The sequence below is a fragment of the Hermetia illucens genome, chromosome 2 (assembly GCF_905115235.1).
Source record: "Hermetia illucens chromosome 2, iHerIll2.2.curated.20191125, whole genome shotgun sequence".
NCBI classification, from domain to species: domain Eukaryota; kingdom Metazoa; phylum Arthropoda; class Insecta; order Diptera; family Stratiomyidae; genus Hermetia; species Hermetia illucens.
Genome location: NC_051850.1, coordinates 106613155 through 106637071, shown reverse-complemented (window position 1 = coordinate 106637071; position 23917 = coordinate 106613155). Strand labels below are relative to the sequence as shown.

The window sequence follows — 23917 nt, the reverse complement described above, 5'->3', positions numbered from 1 at the left end:
TGGTAACGGGCACCAGGCGAGCAAAACGACTGCTTTTCACCCTTAATCTTTCAGATCAATGCGTAATCCCTCACAATCATGCCAACATGTTTACTGGGCAGGCCCGTTAGAAAGCAGGCGAGTAAAAGTACCAGCAAGTACCAATTCTATTTTTGTGAACACAACCGAGGGTAGGTACTATTACCGCTAACGTGAAGTATATTGGGTAACGAACTCCTAGGAGATCTAACAAATATTCGAATACAGGTCTAGTTTTACGTTGACGGTATTGCATTAATCTGTAGGGGCAAATATGAGTACACAATATGTTGTAGAAGTGCAAGTTTAATCACTTGAGAGCCATTAGACTATACGGAATAGAAATTAAAGAAGAAACAGAGGTCAAATATTTGAAATTACACTAGACCAAAAACTGCTCTGGAAGGTGTATATTAGGAACATATGTCGCAAAGCTACAAAGGTTTTGATGATAAGCAGTTTAATAGCTGGGAAAAAATGGCGATGCATCCGGAAAACTAGATATAAACTGTAATACTAAGGCCAATGATTACCTATGGGGCGGTAATCTGAGCAAATGGAATTGAACTGAGAACAGCGGCAGTAACCCACGGCTTAAACCAATAACTGATCACTTTTTACACTGACTGATCCCTCACAACAAAGGCAGCGGCCGCACGTGTCATTAGTCCAAGGAAAACGTGCTTTAAACCAATGATTAAACATAGTAGTATATTTCAGGCGGAGATATACACCATAGATAGATGTACCTCTTTTAACCTTTGCGGGAACTATAGGAGGCAGAAAATTGCATAGGTCCAGTCAATTGAATTCTCAACTGGTAAGGGAATGCCTTAATGAATTGCATACGCTGGGCTCGCACGATATGGTTTGGATACCCTGGGTCCCAGGCCATTTTGTGTTAGAAGGCAACGAGGATGGGCTAGCCAGAAAAGGTCCAGACTCCTTTTGTGGAACCGAGAGGGGTTCATGGTTATAATAATAAGGAATGAAAAGAAACAGTGCAGGGCAAACTTACTAAGCTCAGTTTAGGGTGCTCATGGGGGATATAAACTCAAGCACTCCTAGTATTATTTAAATCTCACCAAGAAGAGCCTTAGGATCATAGTGGGAGTATTCAGTGGTCATTGCAGGCTAAATTACCACCTGCAAAATATGAAAGTGAAGGAGAGTTTTCATCTTCTGAATACGTTCGAGAGGCCCATTATCAAATATTTTTGCATACTCTAAACTGTTTTCTCGGCCGGGTTATCTGAGAACATACGTTCAAATCCGTTCTTCTGATCGCTGAATTGACTTACCTGAATATTTCATTGATCAACTAAAAATTACGCACCCACTAACCATTCAAATGAACTATATCATCTGTGAAAAGTCATTTATAAGTAGCTCTACATACCAGTAACTTTTTCTTACAATTGAAGGATGCTCAGCTGTTCCACAACGGGCACTTTCCCCGGGGTTGGTGTCCACCACAAACGCAGACTTGCTACAAAGCAACATGTCTCACCGACTAAATAAACCTCATCACTAATTTCGTTCGATTTCTCGGCAATTAAACCAATCGTAAAGGGACGAATGTAAAGAGTTTCTCCATTTAAAGTATCGTCGTTAAATATATATATTTTTTAAAATTAAAATACATCATGTCACTATATAAATTCCAAGTATTGTAAAAACAATATTTTAATAATTAGAATTAAAAATACAAACGCTTGTAGGATTTTTATCATTTTTGTTGTCGTTTCATCTGTTCTTCTTGAATTACTTGTTTCTCTTATGTAGGGTTTTCTCTTGCTTTATGTTTAAAGTTGTTTTTGCATTTTAGGTTTAGGTTGCCTCTTATTTAATAATTATGCTGGCTTTACGTTTACTTTTTCATTTTGTTTTAACTAGAAGTTCGGCTTTCGGTTTTTTATATGTACTTTAGTTTTAATGAAATCTTTTAAGTGTTTTTTACTTTCTGCAATAATTATCATTTGTATCGTTTCAGCTTTGTCGCCCGACTAAGGAAAAAAAAATAGAAAACAAAGACAATTTCGATTCAAGTGAAAATTGGAGTGTATATCGGAAAATGTGTTTTTGTTTAAAGTCTCAATGATTTTTTCTCACTTTTTCAATTAGTCCTTTGTCACTAGGACAGGTAGGCTGCTGGGATGCTTACATCTGGTAAAATCATCGTCTATCACGATAGCTACTGCGATGGTGACTTCTATCACGGAAATTACGCTCACGATCACTTCGACTGCTCCGATCCCTCCCTCGGTCGCGGGTTCTGTGGAAATCACGGTTATTACTACGATAACTGCCGCCACCTCCGCCGCCTCCTCCAGCGCTGTTGCTGCCTCCTTGTGAATTACCGCCCCCTCCTGTTGATCCGCCGCCGGCATTTGTGCCCTGAGTAAGTGCCGGTCTATCGTTAGTTTTCCAGAGGAACTCGTCAACTGATCGTTCGTAGGGTGGACGCGGCTCGTAGTTGGGCGGTGGTGGGCGTATCTGTTGTGGTGGTGGATACTCGGGTAACGGAGGACCTTCGTAATATCGCGGTGGTGGCGGAAGGTTCTCGTATACCGCCGCCGAGGGTTGTACTACAGCCGGATTTGGTGGAATCATATTCGAGAATGCGGCTGGCGGTATGTACGGCATAGGAGGTAGCTGGTGTTGCATAGTCCGCATGTAATCAGCTACATATGCCTCTGCTGCGGCAGCCGATGTGACATACCTTTCCCACGGTGGAACCGTCCTTTCTCTACCCGTATATGGTGACGCTGAACGTTTATATACACCAGGTGGCGGAACTCCACCCAATTTATTTCTATTTAATAAGAAGGCTTTTTTGCCTCGCACTGCACCTAAACTACTACGACCACGCATTGAAACACCTCTTTGAGGTGGTCCTTTATATGATACACGCACACCTTTATCCCGAAGTAGTCTGGCTGTTTCTTTTGATTTCTTTAAAATCGGTGTAAGTTCAATGCCTTCATCTTCGGGAAATAATCGACACAATTCAGCTCCGACTTTCGGTTCAATCTCTTGACCATCACGACCAATTTTCACAGGTTTACCTTCGTTCCAAGAATTAAATAGATTCGCTGTACATGTGAAAGACAGTTCTTTTCGACAGATCCAATCAATTTCAATCACACCACCAAGTGCTTTTGCTGAAATACTGGGAGGTAGTACCCACGAAACGGCAGGAACGTCTCGTCTCGATTCACCGGTCATTCGAGCAAACCCAGCGAATTTACCTAGAAAATTAAAATATGTATATTTAAAATTGAAATTAAAACACAATATTTGTTATTATTATTTATGCTTAATAAAATATATATTGCATGAACTCTTCGCTCAATTTATTTTGATGAGGGTTTCTCTTCATTTTCAAGAATTCCTGAATAATCAACACGTGGTTTGTTCCTGACAATTGATGTTTGTATTCGGCTCGTATTTGCCTCGCTGCTATAGGCTTATCATTTGCAGAGCATTTAGTGTGATCACAATGAAACTGAAGCACAGTCTCAATGAAAATGAAGGGTAAGGCAATAACACCAACTGTGTGGATGCTTTATACTCCACAAAGGAGTGAACAGGCAATAAACGAGGAATCAATATGCATTGCCTGCCATTGAGGAAGCTTTTCTAAGCGACGCTCGATAGTTCATTTTTTTTTTAGATGTTTTTAGCAATAAAAGAAAATGTAATCTTTTCAATCTTTTTGTATTATTATTGGGGTGTGAAATTATGATACAAAATTTTTAATCAACGAATTTGACAATCATAGCATCTATGTATGATATATCAATAATTGCAACGATTCTTTTAATCTGTATACTTGCCGCTATCGTCCGAACCATGATCATAATTTTACCTTACTAAACAGTAAAATATGGAGTTGCCTCTTCAAAAATTGCGTCTTTTTTCAATGAAAATTCAGAAAAAAAACAAGAAACTATTAACGAAAATATATAATCGTTGTTCGAACTAAAATTACTGATGTGTACAATAACAATTCAGACCGAGCGGTTCAACAAAATTATTATATTCTATTATATTGTACCATCAAAATATCTATATAAAAAACCCGGTTTCTAGAAACCATCGCAGCTTAAGTAATGAAGGAAGGGTCCTTTCTTTGACGAATGTCATTCCTCGCTATGGCGCAAAACATTATGAAAATTTGGAGGTAGCGATAAACTGTTGATAATCCGAGTAGACTTGGTATTATTAGAGCTAGATTTGAATATGAACTAAGCCTCTCAAAAGCATTTAAGATCATATTAATTTCCGTTGCCTTCCCATGTGTTGTTCCGATGTAACAGCACGAGAAGAACGGGAATTTGAACTTGATGTTGGTACTAATGTCTCTCTCTCGTCTGTAGCAAGTGGATGAGACTTCAGCCGATCTGCATCCTGTTGTATTGACTACATTTACATCTTACATACGTTGAACGCTCTGCTCACAGAAATATCTATGCTGTGTAAACTGATCGTAAAATTATTTGAATATGACTCGTCTGGAGGATATTGACCACTTCAAAGAACAATCTTGATATTTGAAAGCAAATGACGTTGCCTGCCGTTGCATCAATAAATCAAATTGGACGGAACAATGAGTTCATTTAGCTCACCGAGAATATGAGTTGCATTGATTATTGACGGCAATCGCGAGTAGGTTAAGAAATGAAAGAAGTGCTTCGCTACAATTCTGAATCGTTTAATATTAGATAAAGTTACACCTCTCGTGGATGACATGGATAATCACCGTAACATGGAAAAATGAACTTCTTCAAAAAGAAGCGAAATCATGTGGGCTATAAATGTATTCAAGTTTCCTGCAACTGCTATTTCCACTTATCCAAAAATTGTCGGATTTCGTAGCCTTTTATAGGGAAAGGGGGAAGAGGCCATTCGTCAAAACTCTGAAAAGAGCTCCGTTTTGAATGAAATAATTAGCGGGGTGTGCTTGGAGATGTGCAACATCGCAAAGATGATAGATAGAGAAATAATACTGGGAAGCGTCAAAGAATACTTTCAACGCTTGTCTTACAGAGAACCGGCTGATTTTCGCTCTGTTCCTTATTACCCACATTAACACCCTTAGAATCAATATGGAGCAATGTATTGAGTTCACATCACTGCTTCAGCTGCTTTTCCATGACTTCGACAAAGCTTTCGTGGGGGGAGGGGAGAGGTAGTAGGGTATTAGGGAGCATTGCGTATTCTCTGCAGCAGGAACATTTCGAAGAAACTACGCAATGTACGTGCAGTATCTAAATAAAATTTTCGATAAATTTGAAGTCCAAAACGGAGTACGACTAAGCTGCATTCTGTCAATATCATTATTGGCGGCCTTCTCCATACTGTCCTGTCCAGAGAACGTGTAGGGGGTTTTAATTGACCATAACATCTTTCTTCGGATACCGCTACTACCCTGATAACATCAGCGCTCGCAATCTCACCGAGTCATGAACTTTGAGAGGTCATCGCATTCTTATTATAGGACAAAATATCGAGGGTGTCGATTAATTTATATATCTGCGTAATACGGCTTAACAACGCTAGATCAACCGTCGCAATTTCGAATAAAATAAAATAGGGGTACGAGGTGTGCTCAGAAAATAACGGGAATCTTTAAATTTCGCGGGTTTGGTGAGTCTGATTGTCATTTTGTCTTTTTTAAAGGTTTTGTGTAAAATAAAACCTTTTTAAAATCGGGTGACTGTCTGCCTGTCTGTCACACGCATTTTTATTGGAGACGGTTATAGCTACTAACACCAAATTTGGTGAAAAGATGGGAACTGTGATTGCTGTGAACCGAAAAATCTAAAAAAAATCAGGAGGCTGCCACTATATGCCTAGGCTTCGAAATACCCCTATACCGATATTTGTTCAAATGAAGTTAATAATAGTATATTACTATAATTGTCAGTAATTGGTTGTAGATCCCTCGTTGAGTTCATCCTAGCACCGTGGAATATATATATATATAAAGCATGATCCAAATTTGGTGGAAATCGCACTATTACTAACAAAGTTATAATAGTTCAAAGTTGTCAATTCTTTGCAAATTCAAGACTTTGAAACTGGATATTCTCACATAATATATGCATATATTACGTGCTACGTATTAATGGGATAACGCACACTCAAATGTCTTTATAAAAGAAATACACAAAACCTTTCATACCTGGTATACATGCACTGGAATTATTGAATTTTGATCAAAAGCAGCTGCGGATGGAAGTTTCACTAAAATAAGTCAACGACGACTCAGGATTACTGAAACGTTTTGTAACAATTGATGAAACATGAACTTACGGATATGACGTGGAAACTTAAGGTTCAATCGTCCCACTGGAGGCATTTTGGATCGCCAAGACAGAAAAATCTCGACAAGTGCTGTCGAACGTAAAGGTGACGCTCACTGCGTTTTTCGATTTGAATGACATAGTGCATCATGAATTCTTGCCACGAGGTCAAACGCTCAATAAGGAGTACTACCTACAAGTTCAACACCGTTTGCGCGAAGCAATCTGAAAAAAAAACGCCCGGATTTGTGACTAAACAAATCGTGGCTTTTGCACCATGATAATGCACTTGCTCACACTCAAAGTCAAGTCAAACAAATCTTTATTTCTAACGAAGTAATAAACCAAATCAATCGGCAAGTACACCATTAGAAAGGAAGAGCTTTCAAACGAAGAAAAAATTATTCAAAATGGTCGCCGCTAGCAGCTATACAGACTCAAAGTCTGTGAGGCCACGCATTGATGGCTCCACGCACGGTATGAAGCGGCATTTTTCGAACTACACGTACGATGCTGGCCTCTCGAAATCGGTGTGTTCGATCGCAGGCAGTCTCCTCTAACTGACGCCTGAAGTCAGGAATATGCGCCGCTAACCACTGCTGAATTATCTTGGCTTTGTGAGCGGAATCCAAGTCCTGCTGGAACCACCACGGAGATTCACTCAATGGCTCGACTACATCCTCTAACATCTCTTACACGGTCACATTGGTTTTGATGCCGGCCTCGCAGAAATGAATATCAGTTTCTCCATGATATGACCCACCCCACCATATCATGACAGAAGTCGGGTGGTGACGACTGGACTCGCGGAGCATTTTCTTTGGCTTCGATCATTTTGTCGGTTGAATTTTTCCTCGATGGTAAATTTTCTTTTCGGAAAATAGAATTTTGCGATATTTTTATCGGGAAATCGTTGCAGAAGAGCAGCACATCGAGTTTGCCGTATTTCCTTCAGCTTTGGCATTAACATATGGCTAACGCACCGCCGGTACGCACCTAGACCGAGATCTTCTCGTAAAATACGACTCATACTTCGAGTTGAAACGCCCATTTCCGCCGACGTTCGTTTTTGCTTGCGGAGAGGATAGCGACGAACACGCTCACGCACAGCATGCACGACTTTCGGGCGACGTATGTAGCGCGGGCGGCCCTCTCGCAGCCTGTCAACCACATCAGCGGTTTGGCGGTATTGAGCTAATGTCCTAAAAACGAATCGTTCGTTTACCGGCAGTTTTTTAACAAACTATGAATCTTTTTCGGCGTATTCCCAATTTGTGCAACGCAATAATCACGATTCTTTTTCCGTAGTTACCGAACTTCATCGTGTTGTCGTTCACGCGCCACTGACCTTCGGAACCTGAAAGTCTGACGCAAGTGGGGTATGACTAGGTACTCTCAGTGCGAAGTGTTACCAGTTTCGGCGGCCTAACATTTCTTGCTATACGCATCGACAGACAGACCTTATAGCTATACTATGTAATGATGCCCCAGCCTCCATATTCGCCCGACATGGCTTCGTGTGACTTTTCCTATTTCCAAAAATTAAGAGAAGCTGAAAAATTCGTCGTTTTGCTAGCATTGCTGGCCTTAAATACCCATCGCTGAAAGCTAAAGGCTATTTCAAAGATCGACTTTGAGAAGTGTTTTGACGATTGGAAGAAGCGCTTGCACAAGTTTTTTTTTCAAAAAAACAAAAATTCTCGCTATTTTCTGAACAGCCCTCGTTGACCATGCCACACAATCTTTCACACAGTCTTTCAATTTGATTAAGGCTTTCTTTCAGACTTTTAACAATATTTTGGCAAAAATTAATTCTATTGTGAAAGTATCAACGTTTTCCAACATAATTCTATTCATTTGCCTAATCAGAGTAATGTACTTTAGCCAAATTAAACGTTATCATGCTACAATTAAACAGTTGGAAATTCTCATATTTTTCCAGTTCCGAACAATTTTTATGTAACATTATATAATATTTTGACGAGGTTTGATCAACGAAATCGTATCATATGTATTGTTCATTGACCTCGAGTTTTCAAACATATCCCAGTTATCATGTCGAAAATGTATTACAATCAAAGGAGTTCAATATGAAATTCGTTTCTCATTCACATCTTACCAGCTCGTTTATTTTCTTGCTGATGATTCAAAGATGCCGCCGACTGGAACATCGTTTTATTGGATTGTATCCTCTTCAGTGACGAGAACCTGTTTACCGTAGAACAGCCCCAAAGTCATCAAGACAGCAGGAATTGGTCCGCAAAGACTCCCGACCTATCGGCAATTATCGAACATCATCAAAATCCGAAATCAATCATGGTTTAGAAGCTTACGTTTTCCCGCATCAAAGGCTCAAATATCATCCAAGAAGTGTACTGCAGGAATATTCTTAAGGCGGTGGGTATGCTGTTGCATTTTAACGAAGTTTATTGGATATTCGAACAAGACTCCGTTTCGGCCCAAATTTCACCACGAAGGAGGATCTAGCGCGTTTAATGCATCAAACGACATCAAGTTTGGCGCAATCAGTGGTAAAAACAAACTAGGTATACTATATATGTAACTTGTTTAACACTATCGACGACTCATTATGCTGGAAACTATGGTTTGACTAGGACTTATGTATATTCGGTCTCACCCTCCCTACCTCTTTCTCGAATTAAAAGCCAATTAGCTGGTAAGAAAGTAAACAGGTTTGAGAAAAATCATATCGTCCAGCGACTCCCTTCACGTCTTTTACCCCAGCATGAAAGACGTCGTCGATAACGATAACAAAAAATGTCGGTAACGGGATGCAATCCTGGCGAACTTTGCCTTGGACTTGGACTTCAAATTCCTCCGAGATTTTACCTCAATACGTAATATTTTGAGTTGCTTTATTGCGCTTGAATATTCGACCGAAATGATTTCATTTTTGTTTGGAGGATGCCATATACGGATACGATAGGTTTCAGCATCAACTCGAGACCGGATTTGAGTCTACTACTACAGAATAGAAAAGAACAGGGTTAAAAGAGAAAAGTAGGGAGAAAAGAGTCCCACAATATCACTTTGCCAGTCAAGATCTTGTTTTGAAGCAAATGACTATCGATAGTCGAAGCTTGTAGGCATAAAGTCAGTCCCGCGCGGTTCACGTTGCAATAGCAACATAGTTTCGAAAAGTGAAGCCTACAAATTGCTATCTGTTTTAGCTGCCTTTGACGACAAATAGGAATATTTTGAGTGAATTCGTAAGCTCAGCCCGTCGAAGCAGGTTCTTTCAGGTGAAAATTTACAGTTCGCCATCCCTGCAAGTTCAGCTAGAGTGTGATGTGAAATTTCACTAAGTAATACATGCAATTTTAGTTCTTTTTATTGAAAGTTTTTGGTACCCTCTGGCGTTCTTTACCTTCACCATCAAAATTATTATATTTCAATTCAGGAAATACCTAGCACTACCTAGCAGCCGCGGGCCTGAGATGGCGAAGGCTTACAAGCTGTGCCAAATCAAGGAGAATTTGGCCCGCTTATAACATAGCCCGATCACGAGAGCTCCTGTGCCAGACGCGTGCAAATGCATTCAAGATTACGGCAGTCTGCACGGGGCACTGGCCCATAGGGGACCATGCCGCTAGGCTCGGCTTACCCTACAACTCGCATTGCCGAAGCTGCGGAGAAGGAAGAGAAACCCTCATGCACTTTCTCTGCGATTGCCCGGCTCTGGCTCGAGTCAGGCTGCGGACACTGGGTAAAGCATTCTTTGGGGACCTCAGTGAGATTTCTAGTTACAGGGTCGGAGAGCTGCTTTCCTTCGTGAATGCTACGGGCTGGCTCTGAAGATCGGAGCCAGCTGGACTCCGCTTCCCTGTTCCTATAACAACAGTCACGGTCTTAGGAGTTTGTGGCATCAAAACGGCGCACCAAAGCGCTAATTGGGCTCCTCGGAGCGGCCACTGATACCTACCTACCCCTACAGGAAATACTGTTTTTAGCACGGAATTCGACAACTTCGATACTATGAAAATGGTGTCCTTCCTTGTAAATTCGATACAACTCTCAAGTGTTTGCGCGTTGTTTCGACAACGCCATCTGTTTGAATGGAAAAAACTTATTTAAAGTCCTAGAAAATTATTTTGTGCTGAAGTTTGAGTTTTTCTTTTCAACCCAATAAGCTGAAAGTCTCCTTGTCATATAACATTGATGGTTACACTATATTTTCATATGTCATCATTTCACTGGACTTCAACAGTGATGAACTTTTTCGGCTATTGATATTTATTGCAAATATAGGATGAGTAAAGTAGAAGACAGATTATTTCAATCAATCCTGGCTTTCATTTGAAACTCTCCGTAAGTTCATTTAAACTGTGAGCTGAGGCGTCATAGAGAGATAAAAAGACAAGCGCTTTCTGCGTATGTCTATCAAATCATCATCATCAGACCAAAGTAATAAATGCAGCCGCCGCTGAGTTCTATATGTGAGAATTCAGCACCACCCGTCATTTTCACAAACTGAAAATGTCAGCAAAATCGCGTATAATCTGATCATGTGAATTGACGGGGATAACAAAGATTTCCTGCCTAATGTGAAGTGAGGTGTCTTGCGTTTGATTCTTTCTTGGGTTGAAAAATTAGTCCTGTATGACACCTAAATCTTTTATGTTAAGCGATAATTAAAAAATTGGAAAGCAGTGGCTGAGGTAAAATGAGCCGTGAGTTGTAGCACCAAAACCAGAAATCCACCAGAACAAGGTACTCGATTTGGTCGAGGATCAAAGGGTCTCGTTCCCTGGGAGATGCATTCAATCCATCACCTCCAAATGCAGCAAAAACAGTTTAACAAATGCATCGATGAACGTTGGAATTGTCTTGCATCAAGCCAAGGACAAATTCCTTACTGCAAAGTAGAGGTTGGAAAAAAACAGAAGAATTAGACTGATTATGTTTGGGTGTGTATTTGGTGGGGAAGAGGCAGAGCCTCTGAAGTGATTAGCATTTGTTCCGCTCGACAGATCGGTTCCCTTGCGGTAGACACCTCAATCAAATTGACTAATTTCAAACATTAAAAATCCATGCCAGCACATTTAACACAGATAGGTACGCTCTCTGGTAAGATAGGAACTTGCCGGAGCCTCTGGAAATGATGCATCGACAAATGCACTCTAAAAGAAACTCTTTGATAGGGTAACAAAACTTACGAAGAACACAAAAACGTACGGTGCCTATCAAAGGATGTATCATCTTTTCGAATGATGTTAACGGTCAACAAATGCTCCATCGTACGCAATGAGGATAGTGAGTGTATTGTCGATTTGGTTGACACTCATGATCTTGCACTGCTTCTGGTTTATTAAATGGTTTTTACATCTTCCTACATTTTATAACAGCAACAGTCAGATACAGGACTTCATTCTCATATATATTCTTTCAACAACGGCCATTTTTTACTTCCGTGCGCACCAAACCACTGCGAAACAATGGGAGAAGCGTACCCGCTCATCGCGTATGGAACGGTGGCAATTTCACGAGAAAAGGGACGAAATTTTCTTACGTGATTCTTGGCCATCACAAACATGGAAGAAACATCGAATCGATACAAGAACATGATCCGCTAATCAGTCAATAAACTTCTTAAAGTACCCAAGAGCTGCAAATGATTTATCGACTGAGATCTTGCCTTTTGAACGAAGGCTAAACAAATTCGTTATAGATAGAACTTTGACTAATTGGCAAATTTGATGTCAACTGGAGCAGCAATAGATAGATAGATCAGAATCGGCTTGTTAAAAGCTGAAGCGAATGCAACCAGGATATCAAGAAAACTGCTGTGTTAATTTCAAAGTTGGTGATTTGTTTGTCAACTCGCGAACCTCAGCAAACCTGTGGCAAGAATTCTTCAAGCTGATATCTATAATTTTCATGTCCATAACTTTCGCAAATATCTTGGGAGAACTTTCGCCTATTAGTGGGGTAGGCGTTGAAGAGCCAATAAAACGAATGAAGCCGAAGAAAACAAGAAGACTGGACGACGTTGAAACTGAGCTCTTGTAAGCGGACAGCTGGGATTCAAAACTTTGGCTATGTTCTTTAGTCGAATTATTGAGGGCAAAAAAAAAAAAAAAACATTTGATTGCCAAGACATTATTTCAATTTAGCCCCGTTGGTCTTTGTCCCTGACCAAAAATCAATTGTTACGTGGGTCATTACGTTCAGAGAAATTAAAACTGTCATAAGATGAAGAACTGGAGTCCCTCGGCCTGTTAGATCAGCTGAGAACATTGAGGGAGTAAGAGCTTCAATGTTGCAATGACCACGGTGTACTGCACGCAGACATGCGTCTGCCCTTGGACTTTCGATCATTCTGTGGGGAGAATTCTTTATTTCGATCCTTACAAGATGGTGGATGCACAGGAACTTTCTGAACGTGACTTCAAGTCCCGACTGAACGTTTGGGAGGTTCTTCTCGAAGTCGTTCTTATTTCGCATATTTTGAAAGTAGATGATGTTAAGAAACGACATAAAAAATATTTCGTGAAGAACGCTTTCCTTCATGATTATTTCGGAAGGGAAAAAGGAAGAGAGACAGTCCACTTTTTGATAATTTTTAAAAAGATGCTTTGGTGCACATACTCAAAACAGCAACGAATCCCTCAAAAGCTGCATTTGGATTTTGGCTCCAAAATAGTTGCACTCAGGCAAACGGGTGTTTGAAATTGATACTCACTTGGCAATAATGACCTTCAATGAACGATTTTTGTCCATTTTGTGTTGGAGATTACTTTGGGAGACAAGAAACGCATCAACCGCTCTGAGCGTAGGGTCGATGACGTTGTAAAAAAACCCGGATTCAACAGAGAGGAGAAAGAAAGTGGGGCCAACCGGTATATTTTCTTAATGAGCTCGACCGCCCTGGCATTGCAGATTCAATCGGAAATTTCTGCAAACATGCTTTATACCATACTTTATCTTTAAATGCTGACCACATTGCATCCTACAGTGTACCGTTACGATATTGAATGAAGTGCTCTAACACACTTCAAGGCCCTGATCCAATATGGATTGTTCCGCCAACGATTATTATTATTATTATCTTTAAATGCATTTTCCCGAAAGTTGACTTTTTTTTGTAAATATTTGGGCATCACTTCTACCAGAAATGTTTATCGAATTCAATCAAGTTGTTCAGTGAACATCGCTATGACTATCCGAACCAGTTTTTGAAAAGTTTGTAGAAGACCACCTTAAAGACGTTATTGTTTTCGCTTGGTGATGAAGCCCATTTTCCTTAGTGTGGATCTGTGAACACGAATCTTCAAAAATTGCATCAAAGACGTTTGCTTTCAGCTAAAGTCACAGAGTAGTGTGCAATTTTCTTAGCTGGAATTATTGCTCCCTGGTCCTTTGAGGAAACTTCTCCCAACAAGGCGATGCAACAACACACACTTCAACAGCATTGATGGCTGTTTTGAGAGAACACTTCCCAGAGCGCCGCATCTCAATTAAGGGCGATTTGGAGTGGCCGGGACGCTCCCCCGATTTGGCCTTTTGTAATTTTTTTTTCCTATGGAGTTTTTCCTTTGTTTATGTGAATCGTCCAACGACTGTCCAAGATTTGAAGATCAACATCAACAGACTGCAAACGTAACACCAGCTATGCTGGGAAGAGTCAAAACAAACGCCAGAATTCGATTCTTCTTCTCGAACACTTCAGTTCGTCTCATGCGGGGACCGCATCAGAACCTTTGATGGAACATGGAGGTAGTTTGTCTAAGCTGTGCCTATTGCGTGCTCAATGTTCTATTTTCAATTCCTTCCTGAATTCCAAACGAGGTCGATTGAATTCTTGTGAATCTTTTTTTTTGATTCGATTATCTTGTACTCTGCGATGTGGAACTCAGGAGATGATCTTCCTTCATTAACGTAACGTGTGCAGGAATTTTTTCGTTCACAAGTTGTCAACAAGTTTTGGGATTCAGATGACTGTCATCTGTGAGTTTTATGGACATTATATATGGAGTTGAATATTTTGGGGAGAAAGGTCACCATAATTCGGTTCATTTCGTGTTTAAGGCTTTTCCTTACTCCCCTAAATATTGTTACAAACATACAATGATGTAGTGGCAAATCGGCATAATGTTTTGAAACTGTCATAATATTTATTTTTACTAAGGAATATAAAAATGAAGAACACTACTCGAAGTGACCACATTTAGCTTTGATACAAGTTTGAGACGATTGGAAAAGTTACCGCGGTATGTACTATGTCGAAAGGAAAATTGTTCACTGCTGTCTTCTTGAGTACACTATGCCCTCTAAAACTGACCATGTGTAGTCCAATGGATCAAGATCTGGACTGCCAGAAGACTACGTGTCTGCAGCAATGGTTTCCAAAATATCTGCTTGGTGCTTTGCTGATGAAAACATTCACCCGTTTTCAAAGAAATGGATGCTGGTGACCCCATCTTAGCTAACATCGTTGAAATCTTGGTGCTAGTTTTTTGACGATCGGGCATAAACTCTGTCATTCTGCTTGTTAAATGACGAATCTACAGTGAATTATTTTCCGTTAAAAAAGAGGATCGTCGGATGCTTGGTGCTTACGTGCTCTTGCACTTTATTTTTCGTTTACCCGTCTGTCAGCAAATTTCCCGTATATCTTTTGTAAGCTCTAGAGCATCTATGCTATGCGACGTGACACTACATTCAGCATAGTTGCCGCGACGCGGCATGCCCATATTTCACTAGCGCGGCAGCCAACTGCACATTTTGACATTTTAACAGGTGGATACAAATCAAAACAGGTAAAATCACAGCAATCCACGATATGGAAAGGACATGCGACCCAAAATATTCTCCGCCAGGCAACTCGGCCGCGTCGCGTCGCTTAGCTAAATGTCGCGCCGCACAGCGTCGCTCAAGTGTGTATTGCTGTCTGCAAAATCATAAAAATGCAGTGCAGCTTAAGGCCGTGTTGTCTTGCGTAGCGTAGATGTCGTCGTACCTTTACTCCTAAGTCTCCACTGATTATGTGAGATATTGAATTCCTCGATATTCCCATTTATACTTCGGGTTTCACCGGATTTGAATATCGATTGTCGTGCTCTAACAGTATGTGGCCTTCCCCATTTTTGACGTTTCAAAGCAGGAGTGTCGTCAAATAGAGTTATAGCACGGTAAGCAAACATATGGCTACTATCAACTGGCTTTAGTGTTTGAAATATTGCACTTTTTCCATCCCGCACTTATGTAATGCTATTACCGCGATTCTTTTTATTTTGTATCGGTCCACTCCAATGAAAGAAACTGGAAAAGCGATGCACTAGCGCAAATGTTACTAAACGGGACTGACGTACGCCTAACTGGCAGCTATATAACATTTTGACGAATTTAGAGGTATTTAAAATTGTAACAATATTTATGGGAGTCCTAGGCAGTGTTGCAGGCACTACTGCTTAACTCCATCTCTGCGGATCATGTCTATACTATCATGGGGTCATGGAGATTGGTTTTTGATGAAAAACCAATATCTTTGCTCATTAACTAGTTCCTTTTCCTTGTAGAAGCATTTGCTAACCTAACCTTACAGTGAGATTTCATCGTGCCCTCACCTTTTAGAGGTAGAACAGTATATTGGTGTTGGGACTATCATCAAAAAGAAGCCTCCCCTATATGTCCGAGACTGGATAGAAACGCAAGTGCTAGCCAGCAATCAAAGACAACGAATACCGCCTAAATTATCGGGTTGGAGCTGTGGACCGGTCCGAAATGTAGATTTTTGCAATCAATATGGCATCACACCCAATATCGGGAAGTTTCAGAGAAGCCCCTTCGATGGTGTGGTTGTGTTATCCTGTGTATGATAACGCTATCTAATGTTGGCGTGAACCTCCAAGCGAACGGAAAAAGCTCAAAGATCAATGAAACCAGCAATGATTTCACATGGTAGCCGGTGGTTTCCAAACGTCTCGATTCAACTCAAACTAAGCTTACAATCGAGATAAGCGGCGACTCATCCAGGCAAGCGGACCCCGATACCAAACGGGACAAAAGCTAAAGAAGATAGAGAATAATTCGAAATTAAGAATGACGGTCAGATTTCCGAGGGCGTGTTGGGGTCGTTAGTAATAATCTCTGTTTCTGGGTTTTGTCGCATAGAACAATTTACTTAAGAATGGAGTGAACTTGAACCTTCTATTTTAAAAGGGCATTTAGTGCTAGATGGGTGTCAGCATACCATTGATATTTGAATTAGTTGGATTTGTAACAACAAATCTGATGATTCGACGGCACTTAAGCCGAAACAATGACGGACAGATAGTTGACTTTGTGTTGTGTACGTCAAGTTGCCGCTGGATATAATGTGAATTTCACCATATTTCAATTTTTTCTATGGAGATATTTTGAGCGAAGCACCCATTGTTAAGAAAATGGTCACCCTAGACGAAATCGTTAGTCCTTCTTATTTTTCTATTACGTCTAACAGATATTTGCCTCTGGGTATGGTCAACCTGGAGGTCTAATGAGTATGCTTTACCTTGTGGACAGGTTATGAAGATATCCGAGACATAAGACGAAAGAGCGATAGATAAAATACATATCTATGGTTCTTTCGTCTTCGTAAGAAAATTATAACTTATTATACAGCACATGGATGGAAATCAAAAGATTTGTGCAAAACATTTTTCTCCCAATATAGCCATAAGGGGTGTTAAATGAAAGGCCTCAATTAGTACTTTCCAAAGCAGACATTAATTTTAACATTGGCTACAAAGGCGAGCAGTGCGAGGGCTCAGAAAGGTCAATTACTTGAAGGAGCCATTATTAGAAACTACCCAAACGAAAAATCTGAAAAAAATCATTATAGTCCATGCATTTGGTATCTAGGCCTCAAAATACTGCGTACAAAAGTTAATAATAATATATTATTATATTTTGAAATTTGAAACTTTACGCATTGCGTGTTTGATTTCCGTAACGGTAAGTCGTCGAATTACCAAGAATACCTTCTTTTGGCACTTTACCTTGACCTAGTCTCGCCTTAGGGAGTCCACAAGTTAGGGAACTTCTTTCACCACAGGGAGGGTAAGGGAGGAAGGGAATTGTTAGTTCAAAAACTCAGCTGCCATCCAGACTTACATCGCTCCTGCTCTATCTTGTTCGCAGTAAGTACTTGACGATACTGCGGAAAACGAGTTCATCTGCCAGCGTTTCTCAGCATCTGACAACTATTATCCGTGAATAGCTCCTCTGTATCTAGGTAAAGTTGCCGATGAATCCCATCCCAACTTCCTCAAGAAAAAAGATTATCGTGGCCGTCCACTATTGCAACACAGAGTCAGGGAATCATACCTTCTCAATCTTGCATCGTAACACTACCTGCTGAGAATAAAAAATAATTAATCTCATCATGCTTTCGATTCAATCGCGGACTTAAGTTGCTGATAAGTCACGCAATCTATCTGCCTATTGAGTGTACAACGCCGTTCTTTACCAGCAATCACTTCCCTTAGGTCTCCTTCGTTACACTTGTAAATCGTTTTACGTTCCTTGGTAAGGAGGGTAACGGGAGTCACTCCCGCGACCATCCCCGACGTCTACTGCTAAAGATATGACTCTCAATGTTTGATATAAGCTGAAACTCCAGCTGTAGGTTTGTTCATTGCTGTTTTGATTTACTCAAAAGCTCTCAAGGTTGGCTGACTAATGATCTCGCGGGTCGATACAGGACGAAAATGTCGATATTTTCTTTCTAGGCGAGATGACTACTTCGATATTTTTCAGCGCAAGGCTGAAACCATGAGCAGTCATCCATCCCCTTATCCATCTCTACTTTGTGCCTATTCAACAATATCATCGACTTTTCTGGCAAGTCGAGTTCGGCCCTAGGAGGGGGCTACCTCCGACCTGATTTTCACCATCCTCTGGCCCTCAACGGACTCTCAGACAACCGCTCAATATGCCCAAAAGGTAGCCCGGCATGTTGAATGAATTTTCTAGTATGCCTAGAAAATCTGCAATCTTACGGTATTGGAGACATTTCTGACATAAAAAGTTACGAGGCGACTCTGCCCCTTAATTCGATGAATAGTATTCATAACTTCTGTGACAACATCCAGTTTGGAACTTTCTGTTCTTAACCGACTGTCTTGGGGATAATTCTTCGGCAGCACATATCGATTTGACGATTCTACTGCTCATGAGCTTTTCGAGCATTTCCCCGACTGCATCAAGCAGACAGAATAATCAGTATGTAGATGGCAGCTTAAGGTCTCCTTTGTCTTAGTTGATCCACTTTCCAGCGACAAGGAAAGTTTATGGTGGAACACTAGTTCCGTAGCCTACACAATGACGAAATCTATGAGCGATACCATGACCGTCCGGTTGTGGATAAAATCCGGCTCAATAGGTTACGGTGGGCGGGTCACTTAATCCGTATGGATGAAGATGATCCCACCCGGAAAGTCTATAAGGGCAATATCTATGGTAGGAAAAGAAGACGAGGCAGACCCTGCCTAAGATGGAGCGATGGCGTGGGCCAGGACGCCAGACAGCTTTTAGGGATATCGAATTGGTGGACCTCGGCGCAAAACCGGGATGTCTGGAGTTCTTTATTAAGGCAGGCCTAGACCGGATATCGGTTGTTGCGCCGTTGATGATGATGATGACTAGTTTGTACACCTTTGCGGGGATACAGTCGGATCCTGGTGCCTTCTTATGTTTTATGGGCCTATTCCAAGTCTTTCATGACGAAAAACTCGCAATCTTCGGTCTTTCTGGTGATGAATTTACCCTACCGACTAGTTTTGCTTTTATTTATGATGCTGCGAGTCTCCTTTTAGCTGTCAACAGTATAAGATGTCGTAGAACGTAGACTATAGTTACCATAATTGAATTTACGGCAGTGTCTCCCGAAGCGAGGCTCTTCGTGTTCTAAGAGCTTCAACGAATTTCGCGATATTCACCTTTGCAATATTCTACGTACAGGGAGCGTGTCGGGCTGGATGAGAAATAGCGTCAACCACTTCGAACGCAATGTATTGATTCGCCGGAAACACATCCAAAACTAGCAACCCGTCCACTGAGGACGCCAATAATTCTAATACGAAGGTCGGAAATGCTTTCTTTATGTTTAAAACTACGAGCCTGCATCAGGATCGTTTCGCTCTGGAGGGAGTATGAGCCATGCCCATCATATTCGTTTCTAATTAGTCGCTGAAAAGCGTTATCCCTAAACATCAAATCCAGAAAAAAGTCTTCTTCTCGACCTTGGGTCTGAACCCGAAATAGGGCGTCGTCCCGAACTCAGTGACAGCAGATTTCGTAATAAGTCAGGGCGCCGTGTGGCTGGATCTTTGTTCCTGTACTGTTCGCTAATTAACACTAGATCCATTTTGACCTCCGTAGCGTTAACGTTGAAGAAAGTTATACTGCAATCGTGTTGGAGGAAAGTTTGAACCATTGGCCAGAAGTAGTGACTTTTAAGAGAAAGGCAATATTCCACTTGCTATTGTAATGCCTAGTACAGAACTGTTCAACTTCATCAGGCAGATCCTGAGGTTTCGAATGGCACAATACACAATGTAAGGATTCCCGATTCTTGCAGGAAGTTATAGGAGCTCGGGTCGACAGATAGAATGATGACATTATTGACCAACATTTAAATTAATCGAATAGCTGCGATTCCGAGAACGAGAAATAGAACATACGGGCGTCCCATGAAAAGGTAATTAAACTAAGCGGAACTATGTACCAGCACCCAAAATTGTTGCCATACAAAACGTTAGAGACAAAGTCGTAAGCTTTTCTACAAAAGGCAATCTAAGATAAATGATTTCTTCCCTTCCTAATCTCATTATTTTATACTTTATAAATTCCATGAATAAATACATACGCGTAGCTAATCTTATATGAAATTCTCTTAAAATGAAGTCGTGGATTTTTACTTTTTACATTGTTGAAAACGCTTGGAAATAAGAATTAGCCAAAACTCTTTTTCTAATTTTCGAGTGGCTACGTCTTTTGGATAGAAAAGTTTTATCATTACGTTTTCATGGTATGTCATTTCTCTACCAGAAAAAGCTATTGAATTACCTTCATCGCCGAATTGTGAGATTACTCTTTTAAAAATGAAAATTTGATAAACTGGTTAGTGATATTTGGCACAAGGAGAATGCGTCCACCTAGTTAGAAACAAAATGTAATGAAACCGGCGAGATTCCTCAGCCCTGAAAGTATTATTTAGCGTAGTTTTGGGCATCCTTATTTCAAGGTCAATCTATCGCAGATCAAACAAAGAACATCTTGGAAAGGTACTTGATACCCTATGTAGACATATAATGCATTATTGGTTAAGGAGGATTGCGGAAATGGCTTCAGCGGCATCCTTGGGGTAGAAGTAAAAGTATTCGCGCTAATCAGACTACAACAAACAGATTTTTTACTGTGAAAGCCGCTGCAGACTATGTAAAAAGATAAAGGTAGATATTAGCGTTTGATTGATGATACTCATTTGACATTCTTTTTGTGGAAATTTAAGGAGTATATTTTCAAATCCCGATAAACTTCTGCTGAACATTAAGGAATTAGTTATGCAGGAGAAGTAGTGTAGTGAGGAGAAACCTAATTTCCCGGCGTAAATGTTTTGTTTGTCCGATATCTGGGCAAAGCTTATGGACAAAACCTTGTCTCTTGGAGGCATCATTTCAACAAAGTGAGATTAATATCTGTAGTCGAGCCTCCACGTAATGAAGTTTCTCATGGGTCTTTACATTTCACTCAATTTATCAAAATACTTGGTCAATTAGATGCGAAGTAGGAATCTAAAAAAAAGCTGCAACAAGATGAGTCACATCCCGAGATCGGGGAAAGACTACGCAATTGGAATGACTGGCTACTTACCACTTTCGTTCACCGAGAATATCAGAAGGACGTTCCGGCTTTCGCGGAAGGCCTGGTTCAGGTTCGCCTCATTCTGGGGCAACGTGGACCAAACACTTTTGCTCTTGGACAGCGCCACATTGTCGGCGTTATTGGACTTGATCAGAAAGAATCGCGTGTCGCGGAACAGATAATTGAGTTTCGTCATGTAGTCGTAGGACTTGGAGTTGTGCTTGGAATTGTTCGCGGACGACGACGAGTTGTGTGTCTTTTTCGCATCCGGACTAGCACTCGCACTGGCACTGGCACTTTTGCGACCGTTATTCTTATCATTGTCCTCATCCTCGTCGTCGTCTTCATCGTCTGTGTTTTTGTTGTCCTTTCTATTGTTGTTCTCGCCTGCACCGCCACTGCCGCCTCCGCCACCGCCGCCGCCGCCACCACTCTCCCCGTTCACTGAACGTTCGCGCTTCAGGTGTGCGCGCCGGTTCTTTGGCGACACCGACGAATCCGTACTCACCGAACTTATGCTCGGATTCGTTGCGGAACTGCTTGAACTGTCCGCGGACGCTTCACTTCTAGTATCGAAAGAGTCCTCGAAGCCCTGTAGTTCCTCCGCAATGTCCGCTTCATTTTCATCGAGGCCGAGATTCACAACAGCATCGAGATCGGCCATTTTTTCGCTGTCAATAGGAACGTTTTGTCACATTTTCACTTGATCACTGAATTGAACAAACCTTTACAAGTCAGACAGATCCTTCATGTATGCACCGGTACGCGAATTTACATAAATTTCTCACAAATTTCACACTTTTTCCGAGTTGCAAAACTTTTGATGTTTTATGTCAGAGTGTTTTCATGCAGGGCCGCAAACTTGACGCCGGCCAAAATGTCTGCAACGGAGCGGCCTGCAGAAAGACCGCATGTCACGTTGCGAGGATTGGTATGCGTGCCGGCGGTGATTGGGATTTTAGCTGGGACTTACACCAATGTTTACGCCATACGCCAACCGAATGCCGCGACCAGGTTGGGTGAGACTCAATCCAGCGAGGGAAATTTATTTCAGTTGGATCTTGCGCCGGAATTATGGAGGAAATAGCAATGTTGATAATCTAAAGGTCAATGAACTCTTAGAAGATGATTGAAACATTGGAAGAAAAATAGTAAAATACTCGGTACGTGCACAGAAGGGGCCGCAATTTAGGATCTTATAAAAAGAACTGAAGCCAAATTGAGACTACCGACGAAAATTGTGGATACAATTGTGGCTAGCTAGGGTTAGTGGTCGTGTATTCACGGTAAGTAATCCTCCCTTCTATATAATCTTACAATACTAGTGCCCTTAAGCTTGGATAGGTTTCCTTTTCATTTGTTTTTATTTTTAAAATGTGTAAGGTTTTTATTATTATGAGTCAATTTTTTGGAACAATTTTAGGGCTTTATCTTTAATAAATTTATCTATAGATTCTAATCTTAGATCGTTATGTATATCTATGTTTCTAGTGTAATGCGGGACATTAAAGATTTTTCTTAACGCTCTGTTCTGACATATTTGTAATTGTTTTTTATGTCTTACAAGTTTGGTAAAAGACGCTGCTCCCGTATAGCAGCAATGGACGAATTATTTGTTTATAAAGTAAAAGTCTATTCTTAATATTTAGTTTCTTAGTTCTAATTGAAGGATAAAGAGAGTTTAACGTACCTGTGCATGTTTCGCGTTTCGACTTGATATGTTTTTTCCAGTTTAGTCAGTTATCGAAAGTTAGTCCTAGGTATTTCGCTGTTGTTTTCCATTCGATGGGCTGATTGTCGATTTTGATTTTTCCCGTTTTCTGTTTTCTCTTTCTTGTGATTGCCTGGGTCTTCTCCGGGTTGATTTTGATCTTCCACATCTTGAAGTATTCCAAAGTTGTGTTGGTCACCTTCTGGAGATTGTCTGTGATGAAGCGTGCCTGTTTCGAAGTGTGGAAGATGCATGTGTCGTCCGCGAATAAGGAGATCCCTGTGAGGCGGTTAAATTTTCTTGGAATGTCCGCCGTGTATACTGTGTATAATAGTGGTGAAAGCGGTGATCCTTGAGGTACTCCTGCCTCTATCCTTACTGCTTCAATGCCACACTAAAACTCGGTTCTGTAATAAAGGATTCGATTAGTTTTATCAGTGAATGAGATATTTTGAATTTCTCCAGTTTGGCTATGAGGCCTTCGTGCCAGACTTTATCAAAAGCTTTCGATATGTCGAACATGATTAGTCCGGTCGATTTTCGCTTGTTTAGTCCACTGCGAATGTGCTAGACTACTCTGGCCAGTTGTAGCTCGCATGAATGCATTCGTTGAAATCCGTATTGTTCCTCTGGGATGATGTTGGTGAGTTGGTCCTGCAGTCTGCTCCGTATTATCCTTTCTGCAATTTTTCCTATTGTTGGAAGTAGGCTGATGGGTCTCCAGTTCTGTGAGAAGGATTCTTTCTCGGTTTTGGCAGAAGGATGATGATGAACTTTGTCCATGCTTTTGGATATGTTCTGAGACGAAGTACTGCATTTATTACTGCGGTGATTGATTCGGCGATGTTATTCGGTGCGTTCTTGATGCATTCGTTTGTAATCATATTTTTGCTGCTTAGTCCTTGGATGATGATTTGGACTTCCAGTTGGTCTGTTTGCCGTTCCAAGTCTTCTCTTTGTGTCGAATCATCTTGTGTCTCCGTTTCTGACTCGTATTCGTCTTCTGATT

General features: G+C 40.9%; 1 protein-coding gene across 3 annotated transcripts; it reads right to left on the bottom strand.

Moving 5' to 3' along the window:
• Positions 1-1614: 1614 nt before the first annotated feature.
• Positions 1615-22086, bottom strand: LOC119648207 (YTH domain-containing protein 1). Of its 3 annotated transcripts, XR_005249031.1 has the most exons (4): positions 21929-22086; positions 21207-21868; positions 2131-3269; positions 1615-2024 (listed from the first exon to the last, which is right to left on the bottom strand). XR_005249031.1 is itself a non-coding variant. In XM_038049811.1 (3 exons), the coding sequence occupies exons 1-3, from the start codon at positions 21946-21948 to the stop codon at positions 2194-2196; spliced, it is 1758 nt and encodes a 585-aa protein (XP_037905739.1). In that variant the 5' UTR covers positions 21949-22086; the 3' UTR covers positions 1615-2193. The 3 variants fall into 3 exon arrangements, 2 of the variants coding, with proteins under 2 accessions (XP_037905739.1, XP_037905740.1); XM_038049811.1 differs by having other exon boundaries at positions 1615-3269; XM_038049812.1 differs by having other exon boundaries at positions 1615-3269; positions 21923-22080.
• Between the last annotated feature and the right edge of the window lie 1831 nt (positions 22087-23917).

What these genes read in the sequence shown, in the direction of transcription:
- LOC119648207 (XM_038049811.1), bottom strand. Translation starts at nt 21,948, where the DNA reads ATGAAGGATCTGTCTGACTT. An exon ending in ATGAAGGATCTGTCTGACTT is followed by an intron (nt 21,869 to 21,928) that starts GTAAAGGTTTGT and finishes TCCTATTGACAG; the next exon opens with CGAAAAAATGGCCGATCTCG. An exon ending in ATTCTCGGTGAACGAAAGTG is followed by an intron (nt 3,270 to 21,206) that starts GTAAGTAGCCAG and finishes TTAATTTTCTAG; the next exon opens with GTAAATTCGCTGGGTTTGCT.